Source organism: Chionomys nivalis, chromosome 7 (genome assembly GCF_950005125.1).
Source record: "Chionomys nivalis chromosome 7, mChiNiv1.1, whole genome shotgun sequence".
Classification (NCBI taxonomy): domain Eukaryota; kingdom Metazoa; phylum Chordata; class Mammalia; order Rodentia; family Cricetidae; genus Chionomys; species Chionomys nivalis.
The window spans coordinates 4,096,321-4,109,467 of NC_080092.1; the positions used below are offsets into that span (position 1 = coordinate 4,096,321).

Sequence of the window (13,147 nt, forward strand, 5' to 3'; positions counted from 1 at the left end):
TGAGGGCCTGGCTCTTGGAGACCCAGGATAGTCAACAGCTGATTCTGGCACCGTCCATCCTGAGGTCACCCCTTTCCTGTGCATGCTTCCAGTATGTTCCTTCCACAGACCAAAGCATTCAGACATGTGAATGCCCACGCGACCAAGCAGGAGTGCTGTGAGGGAAAGGAGGCTGAAGATGGGCCTTTGGCTGACGCCCCAGTGGTGAGCTGACTCCATTTGGTAACCCCACTCAATGGACCCCAGAGCCTTCCCAGGCTCAGATCATGGCTGGGCTTCCAAGGAACTAGGACAACCACAGGCCAGAAGCAGAAGTAGGCCATGCTGGCTGCCAGCACAAGGCTGGGCCTCATTTCTTCTGTAAGGATCCTATATGAGCTTGAGTGTCCGGCTTCTTCTTTTGGGTTTGCTTTCAAGAGTCTTATGTCCTCAGGCATTTCTGGACTAGGTTCAAGACAGAGCATCAGAAGTCATAAAGAACCCTGTGATTCTGGGTCCAGAGATGTCCAGGGCTCACTCTGGTATATGTTGGGGTGTGCAGGAGTTGTGACCACCAGTGTCACCTGGCTGTCCCAGGTGGGGAGCCCTTTCTGCCTCTATCCCAGCAGGCAGGGCCACAGCAGCCCATATCACATGGCAGAGGGCAGCAGGCTTGGAGCAGCTGAGGTAGAGCAAACCCGAGATGCTATCCCCCTTTGTGGGTAGAACTGCTCCCGGGAACTGCAGCAGAGCTGGAGATGGCAGTGAGGTCTCCAGAACTTTCGTTCCACCTGATTGGTGATGACTGATCAAGGGGTTCGATGACCCTTCCTGTGACGGGCACAGCCTCCTGCCATGGTGCCAAGGAGCAGCGGGACACAATTCTGGACCATTGGTTTTGCTTTTTATTGCCAAGTTCCAACTTACAAGGAAGTTCTAGCTTCCATGTCCCCCTCGGGTTTAGTCCCCACAAAGCCTAAATCCTGTTGGCAGAAGCAGGCACTTCCCTGGCCAGAGCTTCCCAGCCCTGTCCCCCTCTGCCACTGCCCCTTACAGCTTCAGCTCTGAGGGAGGAAGCATTTAACCTTCTACCCATTGTTACTGCATGAAATATATTTATTGCATCTACAAAAGACCAGACCTGGCTTACCCGTGCCTTATTTACAACTGTGCACTTTGGAGCCACAGAGAAAGCCAGTGTTGTCCTAGGAAGGATGTAGTCATCCGGCCCTGGCAATCCAAGTGTGTGGGTGGGTGGCTAGGCTGGGTCAGCTCTGCAAGCCTCTTCCACCACCTCCACCATACAGAAAGCTCACCACTACACCTGAGTCTGACCTGTGGGAAGTATCCCGCCTGCCCATGCCTCCAAATAGGAGGGGCAGTGCTCTATTCTCTACGGTGATGGTCAAAATTGAGATGTGGGGCTTATGTGGACAGCTCTGCTAGTCTGCCCCAGGGTAGTGGCAGAAGGGAGAGAGACCAGGGCAGGGAGGGCATGCATGCCCTTGGAGATGGGACTAACGGTTCTGAAGGCTGATTCTGGGACCTCCAAGTCAGAAGTTGCGTGACCTTTTAGACCTGATATCCCTCAGTTCTACCTCCCACTGCTGACCATGGGAGACCCAGTATGTTCTCTCTGACTGGGTCTGCCTGGAGAGCAGCTGCCAAGATAGTAAGGTGTTCCAGAGGACTGGATTGTGCCCACTGCCATCAAGACCTAGTGAGGAAGCGTCCTGGCCAGCTCCTTCCTCCAGGACCCCCTCATTAGCAAAGGGCCAAGGACTCTGTGCACAGGAAGTTCACTTTTGCGCACTTGGAGGTACCCCTGGGTGCCTGGCTGCAGGAAGCCTTTGGAACCAATCTTACAAGATATGGAGGACAGGCTTGTCCTTGATGAATACTCCATAGCAGCTGCTCTTTAGGAGTTTGCTCACCACCTTGCTTCTTTTCCCTTCCTTGAAACCTCTTGATTGCAGAGAAGAGGCTAGTCCCAAGGGGTGGGGCCCACCTGCACGGGTGGGTTAAGGGTGGCTGCAGGCATTTCTCTCTGGCCACACTGCATTTTACAACATTTATGCTGCCCTCGCAACTGCCATTTCAAAATCCAAAGTGCCTGCTCCTCTGACTACCCCTTCCTGCAGATGATCAAGAAATACCCAGGGTTGGTTGTGGAGGCTGGGAGAACCCTTCTTTCAGTGGCCATCACTCTCCTCCCTTTCCAGGGGCTCGGTACATCCTTTCTTGCCACTGCCTTTGGAGCTTCTGCCTCTAGGCAGAAGTGCTTTTAAAGACCAGAGAGGTCAGTCCACATGGGCACCACTCCCCTCCTGGGGAGCACTGGGGCTGCAGGGAAGTGGGCTGACCAGAGATGGCAAGGACTTCTGATGGGTAGATAGTGACAGGCCTCCCCAGGGTACCCTCGTGGTTAGCCTTTGGTAGATAGTGACACTGGATGAGGCCGTACTGGCAGGAAAGACACAGAAAGCCTTGCCATGGAGCCATGAGTGGTGATCTGGCTGACGGCATGCAAAGGAAAGCTGGGGGCTGATAGGACAGATCTGGATTTTGCTGGCACATACCGACAAGTATGGGATTTGCATACTGAAACAAGCTCTGTGCTAGAGGCAGCAATGGACAGGGAAGGGAAAAGTCTGCTTTTGGGTCACCTGATTTGCAGCTGGGCCCCTGGTTGGGCATCCATATGCATATTGGGAAGCTAGTTACATCTGAGGATGACTCCCGTCATGGCCACTTGGGCTAGGGCCTCCTTGGTCTCAGTGGTCTTTCTTGATGAAGAGAGAAGGTAGTAAGCCTGCTGCAGGCTGTGCCTGTGTGGTATCCTGAGCAGGGCAGATGCCACCTAGATCACAGCACAAAAGCGGGCTTTCTCACTCCATATGGCCATAGTTCTTCTTGTTCAGAAGTATTTGAATGTCTCAGGGAGAGATATTATTATCCCACAGGCTTGTAGAATTTGGGACAGAGAAACAAGAATCACTCAGGGAAACAGAGGAAGTGACACCCACAACTTCAGAATAAATACACAGCAAAGTTCTACAGAAGGGGAACCTTAACAGCTGGTACTTCTAATGTGACTTGGAGCCTCATGGTTGAGGACTTTTTCTTTTTGCTCCCCCCCCCCCCGCAAATAGTACTTTTTAAATAAATCTCTTCACTTGTTGCCAAAACCAGAAATAAATAGCCTGAAAGAGATATTTATCTAGGTGCTTCTCTACAGAGTTCTACCCAAAGTAACCTTGTCCACTTCTGTGCACATGGGGAGAGAAAACAAGGGAGCTGCCTGAAGGAGGGTGCCACCCGGGGCTGTCGGGACCCCTCTGGGCGGCCAGTGCCATCACCTGTACACAGAAGGCTGTCTCTGGGATCCTAGCCTGCTCAGGAGGAGGTCAGAGCAAATGAGAAACTCCAGTGGTCCATGGCTGTCTTGCAGGAAGAGGTATCAGGGACAGCTTCCAAGGCCATGGAGAACTGTGGGTGCTCCCGATGTGTCTTGCTGTCAAAAACTACACTGGGGTCCCTACCAGCAGGCTGCACACACAAAGGGAGATCCCTGGGTGCCCACTCAGTGCTCTGTGGGGCTCGCAGGCTCTGGGTATACAGTGTCCTCATTTGGGGTCTCTGGGCCTGCTGTGGCCAGTGCAGGAAGCTGGGGGATGCCAGTGAGGGCTCGGAGGCTGTGAGGATCGACTGGGGGCACAAGGGTCAGCGACTCAACGCTCAGTGTGTCAGCAGAGTCCTCATAGAGCAAGGAGATGGTGGGCTGCTGGGCAGGGAGGAGGCTGGGGGACAGGTGCATGGTCTCCACCTCAGAGTTCCTGGCCAAGTTCTTGCTGGGCTTGGAGTTGACATCCATTTCATTCACAATCACCGACTGGACTAGAAGGTGAGGCTGAGGCTGTTCTGGAGTTGTGGGGGCATCTAAGGGAGGAAAGCAGAGAAACTTTCAGCTGTGGTGACACTATAATCAGCTGGCACCCACCACTCCTGCATCAAGGTAGAAAAACCTGCGGGGAGACTGTTGGTATTAGGGCATGGCCTGGTTCCACCTACTCCTTTTAGGGACCCAGAAGCTGCTAAGTCCTAGGGGTAGTATGTCAGGAACCTGGGGGTCTGACTTGTGACAGCAGGGAAAAACTCAGGCCTTGTGTCTCACTAACATATAGATGCTGAAAGTGAAACTCAGCCTGGGCAGGCTTTGTGCAGGATGAGTCACGGCCAATTGCCTGCCAATAAATACATAAATGGGAAGCAAGCAGGCTGCTGCACACCTGTAATCCCAGGCGACTGCTAGGGGCTACACGTGGAGGTATTTGCTAAGGAGTCCAGTGCAATAGTTAAAATCTGGTGCTATGGTTTGTCTTTGCCTTCTGCACCCACCGAGGGGATGATGGGCTTGTCAAAGACATGACTGTCAGAAGCTTTCCACAAGTGCCACAAAGAGGAGCCGTCAACCTCTACCAGACATGCTAAATAGCTGGATTTTGTTGTTGTTTGTTTGGGTGCTTTATAAAACCTGATTTGACTGTAGATAGACTATGGCCACTTGCTTTTCAGTGATGAGTCAGCCAGGAATGTGTGGCATTCAAGGGAAATGCCATCCAAGACTGCAGAGGCTGGGCATTTGAAGATCCCGAGAGCAGTGCTGGGAGTGTCACCTGGGCTGCACGCTGATGTTTGTATGGATTTTAGGGTTAACAGTCTTCAGGCAGAAGATGGTGATTATTCAGCCCTGGAGTCATGTGAGGAGACTTAGAAGGCATATGGGGTGCTGTTTTGGTTTAATGTTACTCTGGTTGAATTCATTTTTGTTTTCTCATTTAAGCCAAAATAAAACAGAAAAGTGAACGGAACATAGAGCCAACGATGGAAGAACGAAGAACGAAATAAAACCAGGCGATATGAAGAATGGGGTGGAGAGCAGGGAAAGGAAAGCATACACGGACTCTCCCAGGGCACTCTGGGATCTAGAAGGGCACACACGGACTCTCCCAGGGCACACTGGGATCTAGAAGGGTACACACAGACTCTCCCAGGGCACTCTGGGATCTAGAAGGGCCTCTTTCCTAAGGGCTTTCTTTACTTTTTTTTTTTTTTTGTACTGCTGGGGATAGGACCCAGGGCCTCATGCATGATGCTAGCCAAACGTTTTACCGCTGAGTTACTACTCCACCCTGCCCTTTCTTTAAAAGGAAAAAGAAGAGGGAGGGAGCAAGTAAGAGGAGGTCTGGAGAAAGCCAGTCCCTGTGGCTCTGGGCCCATCCTTGCTTGAGGGGCTGTGGGTATCAGTGAGAACCGATGCAAAAAGAGACACAGGTATGAGCTGAGCCCAGAAGTGCTGTTCACACCATCAGTGCTGTTTTCTCTGGCTGTACACTAACTTGTTCCATTGCGTACCAATTCCTCTGAGCTGGGCTGGCTTCACACAGGTCCCTTTTGTGACCTTGTGTGAACCTGCCGTCACCTTGATGAAGGTTTTCAGACAGGTCTGAGACTTCCTGGGAGACAGGGTCCATGGCTGGGCAGCTGGGAAACGACTCACTGTACATGGAATTGTCCTGATGTCGGTGTTGGGACTGGGAGGCAGAAGTATTGCCTTCCTGGGCCCTTACCTATTTCCTGGCTCTCTATAGGGCTTTTGCTGACGAGAATAATCAGGCAGGCACAAGGACTATAGTCTAAGCCATCAAAAAAGAGCAAAACCATGAACAACGTCATAGAGGTGAATGGGTGCCTTTAGAACAGCAACAGCTCTCTCAAAAGGGATGTTTTTGTTCCACTTTAAAAACACTCTTCGTCATTAGAATGCCCTCTTGCTCCCACCTTCAATTGCTATTTACACTAGGAATTTCTTCCTGAAAACAGGCAGCAAGTTCATGTAACCAAAGGGCCAAAAAAGAGAAGGCAGGTTTCCCTGGGGAAAGCACTGCAAGGCCACTCTCTGCTCCAAGGCTGAGCAGCAAAGGTGACCTGTTGGACCTTCGGAATCTCTTTTCTGTTGAGGCCTCTGGGCCTAAAGGCTACAGACTGGGCACTGAGAAGGAGGGTTTGGACATGGACTGGGGAGGCAGAGTCACAGAAAGAGAAGGAGCTACAGCAAGCTTGTGTTCCCAGGAAGGTAGAGGGCCTCCAGCCTCTGCCTGTGAGTGTACTGGAAATGTCTTGGCAGACCCCTACAGATGTGATCTACAGCTATAGAGCAGGGCTTCACTGGTCTTTGTAAAGTAAGGAATAGCTTCTAGAAATGATGTGGACACGTTGAATATAGGCCGGAAAGGCAGGCAAGTGCTGTGGGAAGAAAGGGAGGGAGGGAGGGAGGGAAGGAGGGAAGGAGGGAAGGAGGGAGGGCGGGCTCCATGTAGCAAGCTGATGCAAAGCACAGAGGGTCAGCTAGCAAACTGAAAAGAAAGTGAAGGGTTCCTGTTGACACTGTCAGCACATGGACACCTCAACCAGCACGCTGTGTGTGTGTTTGTGTGAATTCTAGAACAGCAGCAGCGGTGGCCCTGACAGAGCCTGGCACCTTTCCTGGTAATGTTAAAGTAACTGGAGCAATGGAAAGGTGTCATCTACCAAGGCTACGGTAACATTGGGCCTGGAGAGCTGCATTTGTTGCTTGGGAAAGAACACTGTAGGTTGTTTTTCACACGCTCTCAATTCTAGTCAGGAGTGAGCTGAACTGCAGCTATCTGCATGGACACATGGGACATGGCCTCCAGCTCAGGGCTGACTCTGGAGAGCTACACTGAGTCTGATGTTGGGAAGGACTTTAGGAACAATACAACGCTCTGGGATACCAAGGAAAGACTGGGTAGGGGGGTGTTGCCTTAGACAGAAGACAGAAAGGGAAAGAACTGACTTCAGGGAAGCCGAGATTGTGGTGGCGATGGCGCGCTCTCTAGGCCCAGCTTTCCCGCCCTGCTCATGCCAACCCTGCTGCATGTGGCAGGGATACCATGGGCCCATGGGGGCTCCTGAAGGAGACCTGCCTGATTTGATTGTGCGTGAGGTGCCGTGGCAGCTGCTGGTCGAAGCACTAAACCCAGTGGCCGCCGTGACTGTCGGCCTCCGACAGGCTGAACACACGCCGGCGTCCTTTCCTGCCACTCCTGACTAGAGGGAAAACACAGCGACAGATCATAGAAAGCCTGTAACAATGGAACGGCGAAGGTGAGGTGGAAAAAGGACACAGCAGTGACAGACACTGAGCATTAGCAGGAACAAAGGGAGAAGGGCTATGGCTGGAGTGGACCCAGACTGGCAGCCCACCATGTAGACAGGACATATCCATGCTGTCCCCCAAGACGAGCCAAGGTCAGGAGACTTAAGAAAAAAATTGCTCATTTATGCATCTTTTCTTCCTTTTATTAGTCAGGGTCTCATATAGTCAGGAGAATCTTGGAACTTCTGATCCTCCCGCCTCTACCTCCTAAGTACATTACAGGCATGGACCATCAGGCCTGATTTCTATGGCACTGGGGATGGAACTCAGACTCTGTGCATGCCAGGCTAGCATGTGGCTGATGAGCTACAGCGCCAACCCCTCACTCATTCAACTTATTACGGTTAGAGACAGAGAAGGTTCAATCTTGTTGCAAAGATTTGAGTCACTGGTAACTTCTGGTCTTGTCAGAAAAATCAGGGGACAAAAGGACAAAACTGCCTGCTAGTTTTATCTGGGACCTGCAGAAAGATGGGAAATACAGGAGGAAATGCCCACAGGAAAGAGGGTCTGAGGGACAGAGCCAAAACAGAGCGAACTAAGCATTTCTGACCCCAGGGAAGGTCAAGTTTTAGGCAAATCCTGGTTGCTGGAGGTATCCTGACACCTGTCTTAGACATATTTGGGGGAGGGGGATGACTTGGAAAGCCCCAGCTGGGGAACCAAGGACACAGAGCAGAAAATGGCAAGACCCGGCAGCCATGGAAATGCACAAGCTGGAACAGCAACACAAGGACTGGCTCAGTGTGTGTTGGGTCATATTCTCAGAGACAGACTGCAAGAGAGAGGTAAGGTAATGCCACAGAGCACAGTGATGTGAGTAAACACCACAGGACGTCATGCTGAGGACGGCCGCATCTGTCCATTTCAGCTTGGGTATATTTTGCTACTATTTAAAAAAAAAAAGAAAAGAAAGGAAAAAAAAAGAAAAAAAGAGCACCGCAGAGAAAAGACAGCATTGTCTCCTCCCTGGAGAGCCTCCCTCGAAGGCCACTGGAGTGCGCGTCCGGAACTCCAGGGTAAAAATTAAGGAGGGATGCTCAGAAAAGGTGCAGAGAAGGGAGCCTGGGGTCAGAGGTCATGGGGTCTCTCAACACTGGCTCCCCAGAAGCTAGCCCTTTCTTTTTCCTGTCAGCCCTTAGGATGGCCAGTGGCGGCTGCTGTACACAGGCTGACATTTCCATTTACAAAGGCAGCCTGACATTCACTCTGGCACCATTTCCAATAAACACATTGTCTTCCTCCTCAAAGAACTCACAAAGAAACTGTAAAACTTAGCTCATGTGGATGCAGAAACAAATGGGGCTGTTTAAGGAATACAGGGTAGGTCATGGAAGCAGTATCTCACCAGATCACATAAAGAAGACAAACATACTGGCCAACGGTTGTCATCTCAGCACAATAAAGTCTGAGGAAGGAGAAGCCCTGGTCTGGCTAGTCTGATCTACATGGTAGGACCTGTCTCAGAAGCAGACTCCACAGTGTGACTTTGAGCGGCCATGCTCACGGGTGTGTGCATGCATCAGTATGGTGCATAGGGAACTGGGCCCACATTTGGTTCTGACCCCTTCCCATGTTGCTGCTTTTGATTTCAGCTTCTCAAAAAGGTAAAAATTCAAAGAAAGTGTTGACTCCAGTGTCAATTTCTCACCAGGGGTCAAGCTGAGGGTTGCCATACTAGTTATGTTGGCTATGTGGTGTTCAGCTCTCCACTAAAGTGCTAGCCGCCCAAAGCACTTCCATTGAAGAGCAATGGAGCTGGGTACCATGGTGGAAGTTTGTGGTCTCTGCACGAAGAGCCCGAGGACAGGATCACTTGGGCCCAGGAGTTTGAGGACAGTCTGGGCAACACAACAAGACTAATTTAAAAAAAAAAAAAACCCAAACCAGGATATAAGAATGAGCAAACAGACTGAGTGGTGAATGGGTACTCAAGTCCCCTTGGGTGCAGCTCTGATCGGTAAAAGTTGCCCAGGAACACAAAACCCCCTTGCACTGTTTCTGGCAGGCTCCTCAGACAGTCGTGGGTGCAGTGTGGGCGCTCTCTTTGTGGCAGCTCTGGATGCCCACTTGAGCCCTTGTTAAAAAAGTCACTTGAATGTGCACAATGTTGTTGGCATAGCACACCAGTTGACTCCGCAGGGGACCCTTTCTCTTGGCTGAGGTCCCAGTTTGTGCTGTGTCTACAGGCTCTAAAACCACTTCTGGGCAGAGGTCTTGGTCATGAGACACAGAAACTGTTTCTCAAAGGCAGACTGCCTGCTTCTGCCCTTGGGAGGGCAGGATCTGCAGGCATGTTTTAGGGAGATGGGTAGAGGACTTGTCTCCTACAAGATATAGGGATGGGGTTCAGTTGGACCTGTGTGAGGTCAGATACCTGCTCCTTAGGGCTCCTGACTTGTAGCATTTGTTCCTCGGGTCTCCTCTCTAGGAAGACAAGAGCCTTCTTTAGCTGGTCTGTGCCAGCTGGTGGAGCCCCTGTAACCATGGTCCCTCATTGTGGTTCGATTGCACACATGCTTCTGTGGTCGTCTGATAGGCTTGTCTATTCCTGTTCACCTGTGAGAACCCTGCTTTGCCACTTGGGAATCTAATGTCTGTGCATGGAAGGAACCTGTCTGCCTAGAGAAAGACAGCACAGTGAGGAAGATCCAGGGCAAGAAGCCAGTGAGAGGGCCCCTCTAGTAGAGAGATGTCTTGGGCATGTCTCAAGGTCGCCTAACCACAAAAATCTGAGAATTCCTATCCTGGCGATACACATGAGTCTTGTTCAAACCCAGGCAGGAAGTATGAGGCCGAACTAGCTTGACAAAGCAAATGTACAAATAGCCGTCCTGGGCATCAGCCTGTTTCACCCCTAGTGTGGAGATGAACCTGCGTCAGAAGAAAATGTGGCTGTCTAGGGTCTACTGTGCTTTTGGAGACCCCAGCAAGCATTCCTCTGATTGGGACTCACAAGGCCCAGCCATCTGCTACCTGGGACTATGTGCTCCCAAAAGGACTGCGGCTTTGCAGCTGGGCCCACACGCAACTGTGAGACAGTTGTTACAGTCAGGATTCAAACTGACCCAGGATATTTCTGAGAAAGATTCAGGCCATGTCCCATTCTCTGCTGGGTTGTTTCAGAAGGCAGAGCATGGCTTGGGAATTAAGGACAGGGTTCACATTTGGATTCTCCCACCTGCTAATGGCAGTGTGATAGGTAAGTCACATGATCTGTCAGAGATGTTATGTTTTCAAATGGAAGGGGAGAGGGGAAGGCCTCAGGGAGGAGATGTCTATGTAGTGCACCCAGGTAAGGTGCCCAGCCATAGGTAGGTCTCTACTGGAATGCCATGCAGGGCATACACTGGGGAAGAACCTACACAAGTCAGGAGAAATGTCAGAAAAGTAGGAACGTCTTCACCATGTCTTTAATCCTTTAGGCCGGTGTAATTTGTGTCTGTTACTTGCGGGTTTGGTATAATGTTTTGACACGTGAATCTTGTGTGTCAAGTCAAGGGACAAAGAGTGTCGTCACATCAGACAGCGTTTCTCTGCGATTGGGATATTCCAATCTGCTCTCCTGGCTGTTTTGAAACTGACAGAGGTATTAGGACCCAGAGCTGACCTACTGAATTATTCAAACATAGGTCCTAACCCTCCCACTTGGCTATATTTTTGTGACTTATCTCTTGTACATTTTTGAGCATTAAACACCATGAAACAGACATGGGAAACTGGTCTCTCAGTAGCTAGACAGCATCAATCATATACTTTCCTTACCAGATACTTGACCTTGCAGTGGGGCATTAACACCTCTAAGTCTCTAGAGTTGGCTATCGTGGCTTTGAGGAACCTGGCAGCTGCTCTCTATAGTAAGGGGCTCCCTGACCTCTGGGAGGTTCAGTAAATGTAAGGTCAGCAAGGCCCTGTGTTAGCACCATGCCCTCAAAACTACTCTGAGGACAGACGGACTCACAGCAAGGCCACAGCTGCACAGGCTGAGCAGCAGGAACAGAGGTGAATGAGGTAGGCAGAGGCCTCTCCGGTTCATCCAAATACTAGCTGGACATCCAAGAACAATGCCTTGAGCACTTGGCAGGTTTCGGAATTGGCCAGCAGACTATGTAGGGCATCTTCTCTGACTCTCAAACACTGAGCTGCCACTTACAGCTAATGTCAAACTCAGACACTTGGTCGAGGGACCAACCCTCCTCTGTCCTTGGCTTTCCCAAGTACATCCTGACAGGACACGGACATGGGGAGAGCAATTTTGTTAGGTTGGACCTTCAGGAACAAAGCACGTTCTTGGTTCTGGATGGAAGGGGTACCCTGACGTGAGGATGTGAGGTAGAGAGAATCATGGGTTCTGTGGGCTCTTCTCAGGGTCAACAGTTGCATCTCAGGGCATCTGATCTCCGCCTCCAGAATGAGGCATAGCTCTTGGCCAGGTCGGCTTTCTGAAAGAGGTGAGCTAATGTGGACTAGACAGAGTGGATGGGTAGCCAGTCGCAGGCTTTTACTGTCATGTTACATAAAAAATGGGGCTGGGATGCCTGCTGGGATACAGTGAAAGGGAGCAGACACCTCAGAGGTCCTGACTATCAGTTATTCACTGGAACCGCCAGGCCATCTGACAGCCTGGCTAATGGTCCCTGGATTTGTGAGATACAAAGACATGTTGTTGGCACTGGGCAGGGAACGGTGGGGACTGGGGGCTGACAGAGGAAGGCCGAAATAATGAGTGCACATTGGAGGGCTGACTTGGACAGTGCAGGGCGTCTCTCTGGTTTTAGTTGAAGGCAAAGAAGTATATGGCTACCTGCTTACGTAGAGCCTGGCTGTGCCTCCTTGAAAATGAAGAAAGGTGCCCGTAACGATGTGGAAAAGACCATCCACCCTAGGGGTGCTGGCAAACAGGGTGTCTGGGTTTGTATGGAGACACAGCAATGTGCATGCCAGCAAGTGTATACATCCAGCACATGGACATACAGCCCTGCACGCCTGTCCTAGAGCACAGTGAGACCAAGGCAGGGGTCTCAGCAGCTGTTCTTTGCTCTGGAGGATTTCCATCTGCATTTCCCTGCTGGGAGCCTGGGAATAGCATCGCAACTGTGTGGATCTTTAGCTACTTTGTGTAGCTAACCTTTAGCTGAGTCTAGAAGTTACTTCCCCCTAGCCCAGGGCAGGGAGAAGAATAGACAGGGAGTTAGAAGAGGTTCCAGTGAGATGGACCTGAGGGTGACCTTCCTGCCTGGGCCTTGTGACATCAACAGAGATGGGGGAAAAGTACCTTTGGGGTAGCACAGGTGGGCTAGGATCCCCTGAGCTACAGGCATATGTACAAGGGTGACTTAAACCTCTGCTGGGAAAATGAAAACTGAAAGCCCTGGGAAACAGAAGTGGGCTCCCACTGGCAGATGCTGGGAAGTACAATACCCAGGAAGACACTGGTCCCAAGGGGATGGGCGTGGCACTGTGGCCTTTACCTGGTATGGCTCTTCCCATGATTTCTCACTCCATAACTAAAAAAGAGGAGGGCCAGGTGCCCTGTGAGGTATGCTGGGCAGGGCTCTGGTCAGACTTTGGAGGCATAGAGAAGGGCATGGAGGGGTACAGGCTAGAGACGTGGGTCCCCTGTAGATCATGGGGTAGTGCTGCGGGCTGGGGACACTGGTCTTGTACCTATTTTAGCCTTGCCCTTTTGGCTGCATTTGGGCCCGTGCTAATCAAGAACCAAGCCTTGATGTCTGTCTCCTGGGACCTAATGCAGAACAGACAGACACATGTGTGCAAGCTGCTCATAAAAATAACAGCCCAGGATGAGGCAGGTGGAGGTGGGGCCGAGGCATTATGGTCCGGCTCCGCTTTATGGACTCTTCATTATGGCCTTTATATTAAAGGACAGCACGATGTGACCCTGCTCTCCCCTGATGCACTGCCTTA

At 51.1% G+C, this 13,147-nt stretch overlaps 1 protein-coding gene across 3 annotated transcripts in view; it reads right to left on the reverse strand.

The window, feature by feature from the left end:
• Window positions 1–813: 813 nt before the first annotated feature.
• The window catches only part of Clec16a (C-type lectin domain containing 16A), a 222,738-nt gene continuing 210,404 nt past the window's right edge, over window positions 814–13,147 (reverse strand). Inside the window, exons 23-24 of one of the 3 annotated variants that reach the window (XM_057774920.1) lie at window positions 6,987–7,110; window positions 3,786–3,918 (exon numbers count right to left, since the gene is read on the reverse strand). In XM_057774920.1, the coding sequence (XP_057630903.1) occupies window positions 7,034–7,110 (77 nt within the window). In that variant the 3' untranslated portion in view covers window positions 3,786–3,918; window positions 6,987–7,033. Of the gene's footprint in view, window positions 3,919–6,986; window positions 7,111–13,147 lie in introns of all 3 variants that reach the window. The other 2 variants (XM_057774918.1, XM_057774919.1) reach the window with 2 other exon arrangements.